General features: G+C 43.4%; 1 protein-coding gene and 1 long non-coding RNA gene across 3 annotated transcripts in view; one reads left to right on the forward strand and one right to left on the reverse strand.

The window, feature by feature from the left end:
• The window catches only part of LOC134550063 (uncharacterized), a 139594-nt gene that overhangs the window by 44317 nt on the left and 78796 nt on the right, over window positions 1-16481 (forward strand). The window lies entirely within an intron of this gene.
• On the reverse strand, window positions 3193-4765 carry LOC134549347 (uncharacterized). Its single transcript, XM_063394902.1, has one exon. It carries the CDS (start codon window positions 4696-4698, stop codon window positions 3391-3393), a length of 1308 nt encoding a protein of 435 aa, XP_063250972.1. The 5' UTR covers window positions 4699-4765; the 3' UTR covers window positions 3193-3390.

Below are 16481 nucleotides of genomic sequence, written 5' to 3' on the forward strand. Positions count from 1 at the left end.
GTCTTAGTATGGAGAACCTGAAGTTCTGTATTTATAACTAGCTGTAGGACTGTGAAAGAAATGTAGAGTTGAGTGTGAAATAACAAATGGAGATCATTAAGTAAATGGGGGATTTTCCCCTTAAAACCAAAGATAATTAGTGGAAAGATTAAATTTAGATTTGCTTATAGAATGATTCTCTATCTTATAATTGCATAGAAAAGAATTAATTTCTTATTTCAAATCCAAAGTCTAGTTAATAACACAGACTGGTGGACAGACAGCCCTTCCTTGGTGGATTTCCTCTACACACATTCTGCGTGTTGGTCTTGTCCTTCTGGCTTTGATGAACTCTCTTTGTCCCCTAGGGGAGCACCAATCACCAATGGACCAGTTGTACTAAATTCATAGTAACTCAGCAAACTTAATTCTTTTCCCATTGCAAGCAAACTAACCATGGTACACTGAACTGAACTAGGAGTGTGTGAATGTAACTAGGATTTTGTCACTCCTGGGGACTCAGCTGATTGTCAGTAAAATGAAAGCCTTAAACTCTGAGGTTAACTAACACCAGTTTAAATTAAAAACTAAAATGCAGTGCCTAGCCTTTGTCTGCTCAATGCTGCTCAAAGTGAACATGTAGATTAAAATGACTCTTAAGTACAGAGGCTAAATAAGCTCACTACCACTTGTGATGTAACCACAGCCCATTTATGAACTGTATTTTTATTGGTGATTTCTCAAGGGAAATAAAGACTGGACATGTCTACAGGAGACATTGTTCTTGTTCTGTGGATAAAAGATGTCATTCCTCAGTAAGCTATTTTTTACCATAATACTGATTCCAATTTATTTACTATCCACATTAAAGATAAATGGTTAAATGTGGCCTTGGCATGGAAGTCCACTGATGCACAGAAATGAGGACATGATTTGATGAGGCAGGGATGTTGACAGAAACACAGTTTTATGGAAGTGCTTCGCGTTCCTGGTGGTGCTAAAACCCCTGTCAGAGTGAAGGTGCTACTCCTGATGCAGATCAGCTCTTTGATCTGCTGCTCAGTGTAACCCCACAAATACTTTCACTGGCATGACAGAAAGAGGGGCAGAGGGGAACATCTGTGTTGTTTCAGTGAAGGTCTTTTGTCATTAGCCTACAGCCAGAGCACTAGAAACATCTTTATCTACCTTCAGCTCTCATCTAAATGGTGAACCAGTTATTCCTACACTTTTGCTGCTGTTCACTCTTTCAGCTGTGCTGTGGTAATCTGTGTGAAGCTGACCATGAATTGATCAGTAAAATTATTCAGGCTGAAAACCCCTTCTCATTCCACATTTGAAATTCTGACTCTTCAGTTGATATGGTATTAAACAGTGGTTCTATACAGATATGTGTACAGCACAAATAAGAAGAAAAAACAGTTGGCCAAGGATAAGGACTCTGGAAAACTTTACTATTGGTTTGCTTGTGGGTAAAAATGTGAATAGAACTGCCCTTTAAGTGTAAGGTGCATTTTAAAATTAACTTAATTTATTAAAAGAGTATGGTTTTGTAGCAAGTGTAATCTTGCATTTTACATCTTTGTCTGTGAGGCAGTTTTCAATTGCTCACTGTTTTTCATAGAGAGGTTTGTACCAGTCTGCCTACGTGGGTTTTGAACTGGCACTCTAATCATGCAGATTTTTCAAATTCTTTTCTTCTTCCTTAGTTAAAAGCATTGATAATTTTTCTCCTAATTGCCCTTTTATAACACTGAAAAAAATTCTGCTTTATGATTATCCTGTTGATCAAGTTCTCTTTTATTTTTAATTGATAGGGCTCTGATAGGGTGCACAGTGTTCATTAATCTGATACAGGAATAAGCAGCTGTGGTGGTGTGATTTAAATAGTTACCTAATATCTACATCCAAGGCGAACTCAGGGTGACACATCCTTGGAAAGGTTCCTAGTGAAAACTGTCCTGGAGAGAGCATATCCAGCAAACAAAATTACCCAGGGCAAGGTTTGTCAGTTACTGCAATCTGAGAAGAGACAGCTTGGAAAAACAAACTGGACATTGCTGTAGGAAGGAAATCATGCCAGTGCGTTCTGTGAGGGACTGGGCACATGATGAAGGTGAGGACACCCTCAGAGATGTCCTCCTCAGTGATACTTGGATGGGCCACTGAGGTCAGAAGAATTAAAATAGTCATGGTTGTACTCAGTGTCTGTGACATGTCTTGCAGCAATAGAACATTCAAATCCTCTGCAGTGCTCTCATTTTAAAAATTACATCCCTTCAATCATTAACATTGGGTAAATCACGGAGTCCATATCTCCTTGCAATTTCAAGGTATCTTCTCTATGTCAGTTTTATTTTCCCATATAGTCTAATTTTCAAACTTCTAGTTAACATGACAGCTGGTACCAACAACATGCCAATTACTGAACTTCCTGTAGTGTGAGAAGAACAAAGCACACTGTTTTTTGAGGGGATTTAAAACCTCCATGTGGTAAGTACAGATGAGTGTAGCCTCCATATTTTCTGTTTAGTAATTACTCCAGTCTTATACTTTCATGTTGTGAAAAATGTGAAATGATTAATTCATGTTCTTATGGTAGATTGGAAAAACGATAAAATTGTATAAAGTTGTATTGGGTAAAAGTCTATGTTTTAGGAGACCTTGCAGATGGTGAAACTAACAACCCTGAAAAAGCAGGTGCCTCCATTCAGAAAGAATTTAGGGAAAAGCCTGCAGCCTTCTCAAGTACCGGGAGGGGACCTGTCAAGATAAGCTGGCACCAGCAACTCACACCTTGGTTGCCACCTTCACAGACCATCAATCGACATCAGCCATATCTCGATCATTTATCAACCATAAGGATCTATGGAAATTGGACATTAACATATGAACTGAGAAAGGAACTCTTTTTTTCCTAGTCAGGGAAACTCCTGAATTTGTATAGCTAGTCAGGAAACAATGGGAAATATGGGGAAATATAGCCAGGGGCAGAATAAAGTGTATAAAAACCAAGCCCCGAACCAGGCTGATTTGTGAACCGTTAGGGGAGATAGCAGGTTGCCATGTTGTTGAACCCTGGAAAGACTGGGGACTAGAGTAACGTGAGACCAAACCAGTATGGTTTCCAGCACGAACTCCGCTTTATTCCGCGAGATGGCCGGTTAAGTACAGAGCAGATAGTTTACAGTAGCAGGTGCATCGTGATAGGCAGTGAGCATACAGAAGTATGTAAGCAATCTAGGATTAAGGTGGCTACGGAGATCTAGTGCCATTACCTCCATGCTGCGAGTGGCCATACCTTAACACATACGTAGCAGGAGATAAGGTTATCTGCCACTACGTACTCGGAACGTTCCGCGGCCTACTAGGCCCAGGCCTGAGGCCTAGTCTGGCCTAGTCTGGAATAGCTCAAATGGTATCTGTGAGCATATCATGCCCACGATACCTGAGAAACTCGGCCACAGTTCCCCCTTTTTCTTTTTGGGCTATCCAAACTGACGTTAAGGCACGGTCAGCTAATTTGCGCATGCATTGTATCAAGCAAGGCACTATTGTCAAAACTACTATGACAGCAATAAAGATCATTATACCAAAACGAATTAAATCCACAATCCACCCAGTGAGATTCCAAGACTTCAGCCAAGTGTCAAACGGAGTGTTCTCAACTACAAGATGTTTCATGTTGTCCCTCAACTGCGCTAACTGTTGATGTATCGACCGTGAGTGGTCTGATAAATTCATGCAGCACATGCCTTCAAACTCTTCGCATCCATGCCCCTGAGCCAAAAGAAGGAAGTCAATCGCGGCTCGGTTCTGGAGCACTGAATGGCGAATGCCACTAACATCTTCAGCAAGCTCACTCAACAACTTCGTCGTTATGTTAATCTGTTTTCCTGTCCAGCAGGCTAAATGTTTCAGTTGTGTGAGGGCTTGTGCTGAAGCAACTCCTGGGGCAAAAATGGATGCTGAGATCACGGCTGGAGGCTGCCATAGGGTAACGTGATCTTTGCAGTTGGGACCTAGCTGAGACATACTGCGCTTGACTCGTTGAGCCTTCCTTGGCAAGCCTAGAACCTGGTGAATGCTAGGTGCGAACAGAGTTAGTTTGCCAAAATAACACGGTCCTCCGACACTGTTTTGAGGTACTGTGGACCATGCTCTATCTCCGCAAACTAAAAAGATTCCTGGTGGCAATCTCTTAGCAGCTGTTGTCAATTGCGTGACAGATCTGACCCAACTATTACAATACTCAGAGTAATTGTAATACAAAAGTGAATGAGGGGACAGCCACGTAGCGTGGCCTTTCAATTGCTGCTCATCTATGATTAATAGACTAGAATTCACTGCAAAGCGCCCAAAGACAAGACAATAGTTTCCTGGCACAGAACCTAAGAGATCAAGCTCCTGAGGTTCTGGACCAGCCGCTCGAAGGTTTCGCGCTATGGCAGCAGCTTGTGGCCCTAAATCACCTTTTGGGTCAATCCTGACAGGGGTTAAAGACTTGAACTCTGCCATGGAGGTCAGTGGAACTCCAATCAAGCAGGTTCTAAAAGGATTGGATGGCGTCGCTAGAGATAAACAAAAGGAATCCTGTTTAGTTTGTTTGGCCCAAGTAACCCACATGTTCTCCCTTGTGTCAATGTCAAACATCCCTGCTCTTATTTTTACTACCACACTGATTAAAACCAACACCCTCATGCTTAACATTTCACCCATTGTGACAAGCACACAGTGTAGCACACAGGCTATCAACCTAAAACCCTAACCAATAACTTATCGTGCCTCTAAGCGTCACACAACAACAGTGCAATGATATAGTATTAAAACAGTCAATTTTCAGCACTCTCCGCGTCTTCTTGAGGTGCTTCAGGGAAGTCGTCGCTGTCTCTGTGAGTGTCACCGCCGGTTGGTATCTTTTCTTGTGGACACGCACGGGTAAAGCGACTCGGCACCCAGACAGGTCCTGCTTCTCCTGCAGAAACACACATATAACCGCGACCATTAAACAAGACTGGACTGGGTCCCTGCCATTCACCCGTTCGCATGTCCTTATGATATACGTAAAGTCCTGGAATTGCTTGTGGTCTCCCTTCTTTCACAGCCTGGTGGTGGATGACAACTGCAGGCTCTTCTCGCCCTTCTGCTAGGCATAAGTAATTTAAAGTGAACAGTACTTTAGATAAACGATTGGTCACATCTAGGTCATTGCCTTGCTTCTGCTTTGCGAGATACTCTTTCAGCGTCCGATGAGCCCGTTCCACAATGGCTTGGCCAGTAGGAGAGTGAGGAATCCCGGTAGTATGTTTGACTCCCCACTTTTGCAGAAACCTAGCAACTCGTTGTCCCGCATAAGCTGGACCATTGTCAGTTTTGATTTCTGCAGGCACTCCCATCACTGAAAAACAAACAGTCAAATGTCTCTCAACGTGCAGAGCTCTTTCCCCAGTCTGTGCTGTGGCCCAAATGAATTTGGAGTAGGTGTCAATAGTGACATGAACATATTTCAACCTTCCAAACTCTGGGATGTGTGTTACATCCATTTGCCACAGTTCCAGGGCTTTCATTCCTCGAGGATTCGTGCCTAGGCCAAGACCTGGCCCGTGATGACTGCATTGAGGGCAGGCACGCACAATCCCCTGTGCATCGTTCATAGATATTTGAAATTGACGACGCAAAGCTCTAGCATTCTGATGGAAGTTCTCGTGGCTGTTGCGAGCTCTGACAAATTTGCTTTCAGGAGGGACATGGGCAACGCAACTGACTGCAGCATCTGCCCGTGCATTGCCTTCTCCCAAACCATTGTTGCACTGATGACTACGAATGTGCATCACGCAAAAGGCATGCTGACGCTGTCTGAGTATACTCCTCAGTCGCAGAAATAGTTCTCCGAGGCGCTGATTCTGAGTGGTCTTAATGAGTGCATCTTCGATTCTTTGTACCACTCCAACCACATACAAAGAATCTGACACCACATTAAGAGGTTCCTTATTCCAGGTTTGCAAAGCCCAACACACTGCTCCCAGCTCCATGGTCTGCAAGCTGTCTCCGGCTTCACTGTGGATTAAATGCTGCTTCCATTCTCCTTGCTGTTTCCACACACACACAGCTCTTTGTGTCTTTCGGCCGGCATCCGTATAAACTGTTCTGCCGTCCACAGGTGTCATGGAACACAAAGGCTTCTCCAGCCACTGATGGCGTGCAATCAGAGTCCACATCGGACCTTTTGGCTGTCGGTTGTGAACCACACCTGTAAAACCCAACAATGCTTCTTGCAGCTCCACAGAATGTCTCAGTTTCCAGTCCAGATCTTCATTTCTGATCGGAACACTGATATCTGCCGGCTCTTCCCCATCGATCTCTAAGATCCTATCTCTCCCTTTCCTGATGAGCATGGCAAGGGCTTCTGTTCTTGTCATAACACGACTCTTTGGCTGCACCGGCAAGAACACCCATTCAATCACCCCAGCCGTCGATTTTAACCCAGACTGGTGTTCCCCCTTTTTCTTTTGCCATTGAAAAATGATGGCAAACGGACAGGCATCTGCGTTGGAGAGGAACAGTGACAGTGGCAGGTGTTCTATGCGGCGAATGCTCCAACCCCGTTGCAGCTTCTCTGACACCTTAACTAAGGCTTGTTGCTGTTCAGGGGTACATTGTCGAAGGCTACTGGCATCATTACCGTGTAGCCATGATAGAAACGGTTGCAAGTCCTCATTGGTGATCCCTACAATGGGACGAACCCATTGCAGGTCTCCAAAAAGTCTCTGAGCATCATATAACGTTGAAATGTTTGTATGTAAAGTAATTTTCTGTGGCCGGACTTGTGCACTCGTGATCAGCCACCCTAAGTACTTCCACGGGGCTGATCGTTGTATTTTTTCCGGGGCCACAGTCAGACCACGATGTTTTAATTGCGTGATCAACCAGTCCAAGTCCTCTGTGGGCAGAGGCTCCTTAGTAGCAACAAGGATGTCATCGACGTAGTGATAAATCATTGCATTGGAAAAACGCTGACGAATCGGCTGCAAAGCCCAATTGACGAATATCTGGCACATGGTAGGCGAGGTACGACTTCCCTGAGGAAGAGTTACCCATTCATACCGTTGTGCTGGCGCTGCTCTGTTAATAGATGGCACAGTGAAGGCAAAGCGCTGAGTATCTTGAGGGTGGAGTGGGATCGTGAAAAAACAGTCCTTCAAATCGATGATGACAATGTCCCACCCTTGCGGAATCATGGTCGGTGCTGGCAAGCCTGGTTGCAGAGCACCCATCGCTTGCATCTGCTCATTAACCTTACGAAGGTCATGTAGCAGTCTCCATTTCCCTGATTTTTTAGGGATGACAAAAATCGGTGTGTTCCATGGACTCACTGAGGGTCGAATGTGACCTGCTTCTAATTGTTCCTGCACCAATTGCTTGGTAATTCGCAGCCTCTTCTCTGTCATTGGCCACTGCTCAACCCACACAGGGGCATCCGTCAACCAGGTGATTTTTAAAATGGGTGGCTGCTCTGCAGTGGCCACTAAGGAAAATGCCGGTCAGTAGTCAAAACCATCCCTATTTGGGAAAGCACATCTCTACCTAGGAGTCCTAGAATCTCTTGATGCATTGGCACAACATATAGATGCGCCACAACCACTTGTCCATCTTCAAAGATGATCCGAATAGGATCTGCACTTATTGAGGGAACAGTCAGGCCTCCTACACCCACAACGCGGGTATAGGGGGATGTCAAAGGCCAATGAGAAGGCCAATGTAATTTGTTAATTAAAGATATGTCTGCGCCGGTGTCTGGAAGTGGTTCGATGCCGATAATTTCATCGCCTCGTTGCAGTTTCACTGCAATCCGTGGCCGCTCGTGTAAATCCACTGTAAGGAAAACACTGTGTCCCATAGAGCCAAAGCTCTCAGCTCCGCCTTCGGCTTCCGCAGGCTGCTTTTGGGACTGACGACGTGGCAGGATGTTCTCAAAGGGGATGATCTGAGCAATCTTGCTCCCCTTTGGGATCGTCACAGGAGGCTGCAGGGCATAAACCATTACTTTTAACTGTCCAGTGTAATTAGCATTGATGACTCCTGGCACCACCATAATACCCTGTTTGCTCGTGGAGGCTCCTCCTAAGATCAAACCTCCAGCTGAGGAAACTGTATTATAGATGGGTTCAGAGACATCAGTCGGGATCAGAGTGACTTCCTTATCTTGCAAGGTGACTTCTTCTGCTGCTGTTATGTCCACACCAACACTTCTCCACGCAGCAGGTCTGGTCTGTCTCAATGAGTCTTTTTTGGGGTCTGGTGTGTTGAGGCATTGATTTGTGTCTTGGCGCGCTGCCTCGGCGCGCTGGCCGTGAAGTTTCCCTGTTTCCTGCAGACCTCTGTGGCATGAGTGTCCACATTGCAGTGTTGACACCAAACAGGCTTTTGGCAGGTCCGCCTGAAATGACCCATTTCACCACAGCGGATGCACTGGGACTTTGCCACTGATTTTTTGTTATTAAAACGGTTGAAGGGCTTTCCCGTCAATGCAGCTGCGATAACATGTCCCTGTTGCTGCATTGCATTTTGCATTGCCGCTGTGAAAGCTGCTGTTTGGTTGGACTGTTCTGCTCTCGCTGCTCTCACCAACATTTCGTCCACGCCACAGCCTTGAGGGAGGGAGGCCAGGATGGTTTTCATGCGTGCGTTGGCGTTCTCAAATGCCAGAGAACGAAACAGATGGTCTCGCACCTCGTCAGGCAAATCTGGGGCATCCCTCAATGCCGTAGAAAGACGATCTATAAATTGAGCAAATGATTCGGTGGCTCCCTGTTTGACGTTGGCATAGGATGGAGGCTTCTTCTTGTCTGGCACCAACAGCAAAGCTCTGTAGGCCAGCGACTGGGAGAGTTGATGGATTTCGATGGGAAAAGTCAGCTGTACATTCGTCGTGGCATAGGCTCCTTGGCCCGTCAGCATGTCCGGCTGAATCCCATAAAATGGATCTCCCACTATTTGATGCCTGTTGGCTTCCTCGGTTGCCAGGCGTCTCCACTCTCTTTCAAAAATGAGAAACTGAGATGGCGTGAGCAGAAGTGCTGCAATGTTAGAACTGTCAGCAGGGCACAAGAGATCAGCAGTGAAGATGTATTGTATAATACTTTTGGAAGCTTCCGCACGAATTCCATACTGACTAACTGTCTGCTTTGCAGATTGCAGTACTTTCCATTCATGCGGTTGCCATCTGGCAACGTTCTGCTCAATCACCACAGGGCACGCTATAACATTGGCTGCGTCAAAGTCCTTATCGAGGATGGCATGTTTTTTAACTTCAGCCCAGCGGTTCAGCAGCGGATCAGATTGGTTGGCAGGCAGCGCCATCTGCTGGGCATTGGATGGCAACGCCTGCTGGCTCTGTAGTGATGACAGAGGTTGTATGGTACATGGTTTCTGCGGGAAAGTTTTGGATAATTCAAATGTCCTTTGTTCCAGCTGACTTTGCCGGTTAGAGAGCTTAGCAAGCTCTGCTATAATTTGCTGCAGCTCCGTTGACCTCTGCGGCTTTTCCGGCGTTTGCGTTGCACAGCTGTTATCCGATTCCAAAGCTTCCTCCTCCGAGTCAGATTCTGGCAGAGGACAGTGAGACGCTCGTGGATGGGTGGCGGGTCCCACTGATGCAGGCTGTGGGGGCGCAGGGATCTCAGGTTGAATCGAACTCGCGTTGTCCGATCCGGTCATGGGCGCCGCCATGTTCTCTGTTTTTGTTTTTGCCATGTGGGCAGCTGACGTCAGCTCCTGTTCCGGTGGGGAGGGGTTTGGCTCCGCTCCGCCGGTGGCACCGCCTCTGAGCCCGCCTCCTTGCTGCGTCACTTGTGCCCGCCCTGCGCCGCTGCCGGTCCCGCCTGCCTCCTCTTTCGCCACGCCCCTCGGGTCTGGCGGCTGGCTCGTCTCCTCCCCCACGCCATTCTCGCCGAACCGCGGCAAGGACACTTCCGGCCTCTCGCTCGGTCTCTCAACCGCATGGCTGGCTACGTCTACCACGTCACGGAGGGAGGAACAGAGGGGGGCCGCATTCCCTTTCACCGGATGCGTGGAATTAATTCCGAAAAATCTCGCAACTCTGGATACTTTTTTCCGCTCTTCCGCTTGGGAAGGAACGGTCTCCGGTTCAGGAGAGCAAGGGGCCGTTCTCTCCAATGCGGAAATCGCGGCTTGGGCAGCTCTGCGCTCCGCGGCAAAGGTTTGTAGCGTATTTATAATTTTCTTCCACGTGACGCCTAACTCCGAACAGAGTTTTGCGTCTTTTCCCTGTGAAACTACCGAGTCCCACAGTAAATCTCCGATCTCCTTCCATTCTGTCTCGCTAAACAAAAGCGAGGGCTGCTGTAACTTTCCCTTCTTTTTAGCCCATTGGGCCAGCTGACTTATATCAGAATCTCTGATCTTTTCGCCCCGTTTCGAGACAATGGACGCTAATAGCTGCGTGGCAGCTATATAGTCGCGTTCCGTGAGTGAATCCATCCGCGCCGCCGCTCTTACCTTCTTTCCACTGACAGCAGGTGGCACTGTCGCTTTCTAATCAATCCAATCAGCCGACGCTCCCCAGCCTGCCTCGGAATTCCGGACAGTAGATCGCAAGCGACACACACACGTCCAAAATCAAGCGAGGGCTTCCAGCATTTAAGCTAATTAATTAACAGCATTGAAGCTAAATAATCCACAGCATTGAAGCTAATTAATACACAGCATCGAAGCTCTATATTTCATTAAAATCCAGGGCTCTGTCTCTAAGGTTCGGGCGCCACTGTTGTTGAACCCTGGAAAGACTGGGGACTAGAGTAACGTGAGACCAAACCAGTATGGTTTCCAGCACGAACTCCGCTTTATTCCGCGAGATGGCCGGTTAAGTACAGAGCAGATAGTTTACAGTTAGCAGGTGCATTGTGATAGGCAGTGAGCATACAGGAGTATGTAAGCAATCTAGGATTAAGGTGGCTACGGAGATCTAGTGCCATTACCTCCATGCTGCGAGTGGCCATACCTTAACACATACGTAGCAGGAGATAAGGTTATCTGCCACTACGTACTCGGAACGTTCCGCGGCCTACTAGGCCCAGGCCTGAGGCCTAGTCTGGCCTAGTCTGGAATAGCTCAAATGGTATCTGTGAGCATATCATGCCCACGATACCTGAGAAACTCGGCCACATTGCCAGGCTCTGTATCTCACAGTTCACCCTTGACATTTCCCGGGAAAACTCTGTCAAGTTTCTCCCTGTTGGTGAGTTTATTGAAATTCTGTGATTCAATCTTTATTAATAAACCAAATTATTATTTTAATTGGAACACCGTATTGGCATTTATAACAATGTTAAGATATAAATACAAATCTGTAGTGCAGCTGAAGAAGTAGCCTAGATGAATACTTTCTCACAAAGCAGGTAAAAGTTCCTCCTCAAATTGAAAGCTATAGTATTTTTTTTTAAACTCACCCTTGTTTATTAGGCACTGGAGAGGCTTTTCTCCTTAATGATAATGTATTGGGTTAACTACAGCAAGGAAGAAGAGAGTGTCTGAAGTAATACTGACACCCCTTTCCCATAGCTTGAGCACAGGGGCTGCATAAGGGATATCAGCAGCGCACCAAACCCCCGGTATTGTACACATTGTACACATTATGCACAGCAATCCAAACTCCTTGACAACAAAGCTGGAGGAGATTCCCATAAACTTCTTTCTTACAAAGAACAAAAATAATTTCAAGTTTATAGGTTCCCCTATACTATCCCCTGCTGTAATTTAATTGATTGCTATGCTTGTATTATATTCTTATTTTACTAAAGCTGTGTAAATCCTGATTAGAAAACCTTTGCCAAAGATTTTACTGCACAATCTCTTAACTCAATATCAGGTTTTAAAAAAACCCTTATGCATAACATTTCCTAATAGGATATTCATTCTTTACAAGCACTTCTTTTGGGATAAATGTGAAGAAATAATACAAACATGCTATTTTTTCCTCATTATGTCAGATATTATTTTATCTGATTTAAAAGTTTGGTGACTGTTCTCTTATTTCTGGGTGCAAAAGTAGACTGTGGCAATCCTGTGTATGGGATGTTAACTTATAGGCTGTGGTCATTTTTGTGAATAGCAGAACTGCCTAGAAATGCAGTTCTAGCAGGCGTGAAGATATTACCATTTTCAGGTCCTATGCCCAAAGATTTTCCCAAAAAGAAAAAAGAATGGAAAAGAATGGAAAAGAAAAAGAATGGAAATTTAGAAAACTTAGAAAGTTCAAAAATTGGGTTTTGAAAAGACATTGTGAGTTGCAATTTTTCTTCTTTTTATGATTATAACAGAAACTGTATTATTCTAGACGTGAAACAAAATACCATTTTTTAGCATGAGGAAAATGTTGTGGGTGAACTTGAAAGGAATATCCATATGTTGGCCAATTCTGTGAACACACAGTATACAAATACAAAGCTGCTCATGGGTGCTTGAAATTTTAAATTCATTTTAATGTGATATTGTATACTGAAGTTTTCTAGGCCTTTAGACAGGTTGTATATATATATATGTATGTATTTTATACATACACCAAGCCATATATTGCACTCACAGCCATTTTGAACAGCAAAACAGTTGCAGAAGCAGACAGAAATTGGTTTTCTCTTGTTTGAACAGGAATTGAAAAACTAAATTTTGATCTAAACAATGTATTTCTTATGGTAGAGGTTCTCTGTGTTCTTTGTGTTCCTTAGACTAGAACTTTGAGGAATTTGTACCCTGCAGGACTTCTTGAACAGGACAAGTGATAATTAACCACCCTCAGTGATAAAACTGAGGGTGGTTATTAATTGATACAAGCAATGTTAGATATTCTGGTGTATCTATTGAATTTCTTCAGTATTCCCCTAGTTTCATCTCTTTGGCTGCCATGGAGGATGTGGAGCTGGTTTGACCATTCTGGTTGCATTGCCTTCATCCCCTTCATGGGACTGTGATTTTTTTATGATATGAACATCAATTCATGGTGAAACAGTACCTTTTCTAATTGAATTCACAAATTATATCTATTGAGATTAATCCTTTTGATAGGGGTTTTCTCTGCAAAATCAACAAGAATGAATGAGACCCCCTTGAGTTTTTTATTATATCCCTCATGTCACTGGGAGAATTGAAACCTGGGCAGATTTTGACTTTCTTGACATCACCCAGAACTGAACCTTCTTCTCACTAGCATTTGCTACACCTTTGCACCAAGAAGGGTCAGAAAAGTTTGTGATGGTACAAGAATCAGCCATAGAAATATGTTTATATGGAACAGAATGAGCTCTGAAGAAAAGTGGAAAAATGTTTTTGCTTGTAGCATTTAAAACTCTGGTTATAAACATTTGTATTTGATTAACTTCACCCTCAATAATAGCTCTGACTAAGTTTCCAATCCATAATTTTGAGACCACAAAGAACTTAAAAATACAAAATGTCAGGGTTGACATTCTGGAAATGTGTAAAGAAAAGGATAAATGAAATGAAAAAGGACAAATGAAACCAGCCCTGTGTTTTGTGAAAGAATGTTCTGTGCACTGGACTACAGTCATGGGACTCACTGGAAATGGTAAGGAAAAGTAAGGAGTATGAATTACTGAATATTGTATAATCTTTATGCATGAATAAAAGAATGAAGAGGATGCGTCTTGGCAGAAAAGCAAATGTCGCATTAGGAGGAAAAAATTAATACAGATCATCAGCCAGACATTAGTATGAGATACAATCTAATCCAATCTGAGAACTGCTGGAGCTCTGCAAACTTGAATGTAGTCTCTCGAGGCTCACTGCATGCACAGTTAATTCCACAAACTGTGTCTTCTTCCAAAATGTGATTAAATATGGCTAACTTAAGGAAAGGCTGTAAATTGCCCCCAGAGGAGTTCTTATTTATCAGGCAGATAAGCCAAATACTACTGCCAGGCAATATGAAGAGTACGTCTGCATCTCTGCTTTCACCTTCATAAAGGAGAAATGGTACTTCTGGTGAAGCTTTTGGAGAACATACTGCTGAGTGACATTTAGGTGTTGCTGTTATTAAAATTGCCTATATGCCAGTTTAGCTATACATGGTGTTAAGAGTCTATGCTAGACTGCAGAAAAATTACCAGATGAATTCTCAAGAAGATTTAGAAAAAGTTTTAGGCTTAATTCCTAGTTCCAAAACTGAATTGAAAGGGGGATTTATCTCATCAAGTGTTGGTTGGTATCTGGAAATGAGCTCCCTCTGAATTCAGGGAAGAGAAGTGGTAACAGAGTATGCACAATGAACTAGATGTGCATTTCATCCTGAAATGACATGAAAAACAGGTCAATAGTGTCTTTGCTGACCAGGTCAGGACTTTTCTTCACACATCTAATCCAGCATGATGAATTCTACACATGCATCTAGGGATTTATTCAGGAAATTCTGCCTACAGCTGTGGTAGAAATGACAGTCAATCTGTTATTTCTTTTGGCACCTCCCAAGGCCTAGATTTGTTCAGAAGGAATTTTTATGCAAAGGAATTAGGGAATGTATAACTAATTTGAACTGTAGCCTAAGGTCCAAGTCTTCTTGAAAGTCCAAAGGAGTAGGGTTCTAAGTCACTCTGTCACTTTCAGTATGTTTATTTTCAGTGCTTTTGGAAAAGACACTGCTTTACATAACAGAATAGTATTTCAGTTCTGTGAAATACAAATCTTCATCACATTCACAGTACTCACTGCTGAGTTTTGTCACATGATTCTGGACCATCTTTTCACATCTGTTGATGAACTCTTTAGAAAAAAAATGCACAAGTAAAAAAGACAATTCAATTCCATCTGCAGGATTCATATCCTAACAAAAACATCAGATGGAAAAGATCAGTGAACTAAAAATCTGGTTTTGGCAGTGGAGGTAGGAGGTCCAGAAGAGTTTCTTCAAATAGAAAATGTAAAACAAAACATACATGTAAATCAAAAGAACATAATGTTCGTGTTTATCTTGAAGATGAAACTAGAAATTCACAAACATTTATGCACAATTGAAAGGGAGTTTAAGACAACCTGTTGTGTGCCTACAATCTGAACAGCTGTTTGAAAGAGAATTTTCCACATAGGTCACTGCAGAAAAAGGGTAAGGTGTTGACAGCCTGATGGATGAGTTTGGTTGGCATGGTGCCCATCCAGTTGTACAACAAACACTTTCATGTACAGTAAGTGTCACACATGTTCGCATTGCCTCTAATAGAGTGGCATTTCTTCTAAAGTTATTCACGGAAACCACAAGAGCACTTGAGTTCCTAAAGAACAAGTCACTCATCTCCTAAATGCTCTATCATTAGAAAGAGTAGTGAAAGTTCAAACTGAACTTATGAAATGCTCTTTATGTGAAAGGTTGTACCTGTTAATATGTGGAAGGAATAATGCTGCTGTGCACATGGAGCTAAAAGATAAGCAAAGGTCCCATTGCAATTGCACCCTGTTTCCTAGCAAACGTTGTTTCAATTAGTTTATTTTTTACTTTCCAAAGGACAAATACTTGACTGTTTCTGCTAAATCTTTCCCTAACATTTCCGTCTAAAAGAGAAGCAGACTCCAACAGGGTAGACACTTGATCTGTTGACCAGTCTATTAGGTCTATTAGTCTATTAGAAGTTTATTAGGGTATGGAATTGCAAATATGTCCTTTTTTTAAGTCCTGCTTCTAGGTGGTTCAGTGGCTCTATGCAAGTCATCTAACTTCCATGAACTTACATACATAGTCATGTGTGCTATGGCAAACTCCTGCAGCTGGCTGCTTTAACCTTAGGCTGGAAGTGAATTTGGGGACATGTTTTGTTCTTGTCTGCCAGTGACTTACAGAAAAAAAAAGGAATTGAGTTCCTTAACTACTCCATTCCTGTGTTGCTGTATTCGTAAAGTTGCTATTATATTTAGCATTTACCTGCTTTTGCAAACTGTTATGAGGCATCTGCAAGATGGATCTGCTTCTGTACAGAGTGCTCTCTTGCTATGAGCTGAACAGCTAAAACATCATGGTTGGCACCAGCCTGGCAAATACAAAAGCAATACAAGAGATTTTTCCTCTCCTTTTCTTGACTGCATAGAATAGGAGTTTTCATTATCCTTATTTTTAAAAACAAGGTATTTTTCATACATATATATATATATATATATATATATATGTTTGCTTAATGTGTATCAAGCAAACCTTTGGGATCTCTCTGGCAGGGGTTATTAATCTTATAGAAGGAAAATGAATTTTACCCCTACGTTTTATTGTAGGGGTTGGACAGCACATGACCCTTGGTTTCACTCCACATGGAGATATTATGGTTGGAGGCACCTGAGAATATGTGATTACCTTCCTTCCCTTGCTGTGGGAGCCTCCAGTGATATGTGCAGGGTGAAAGGTTTTTGTAGGTGCTCCACCTTGTTTTGCCTCAGGCCCTTCTAAGAGATTTTCTACTCCCAGGAAAAGAACCTGTTTGCTGTTTTACACCAGT

The sequence above is a fragment of the Prinia subflava genome, chromosome 4, assembly GCF_021018805.1.
Source record: "Prinia subflava isolate CZ2003 ecotype Zambia chromosome 4, Cam_Psub_1.2, whole genome shotgun sequence".
Classification (NCBI taxonomy): Eukaryota; Metazoa; Chordata; class Aves; order Passeriformes; family Cisticolidae; genus Prinia; species Prinia subflava.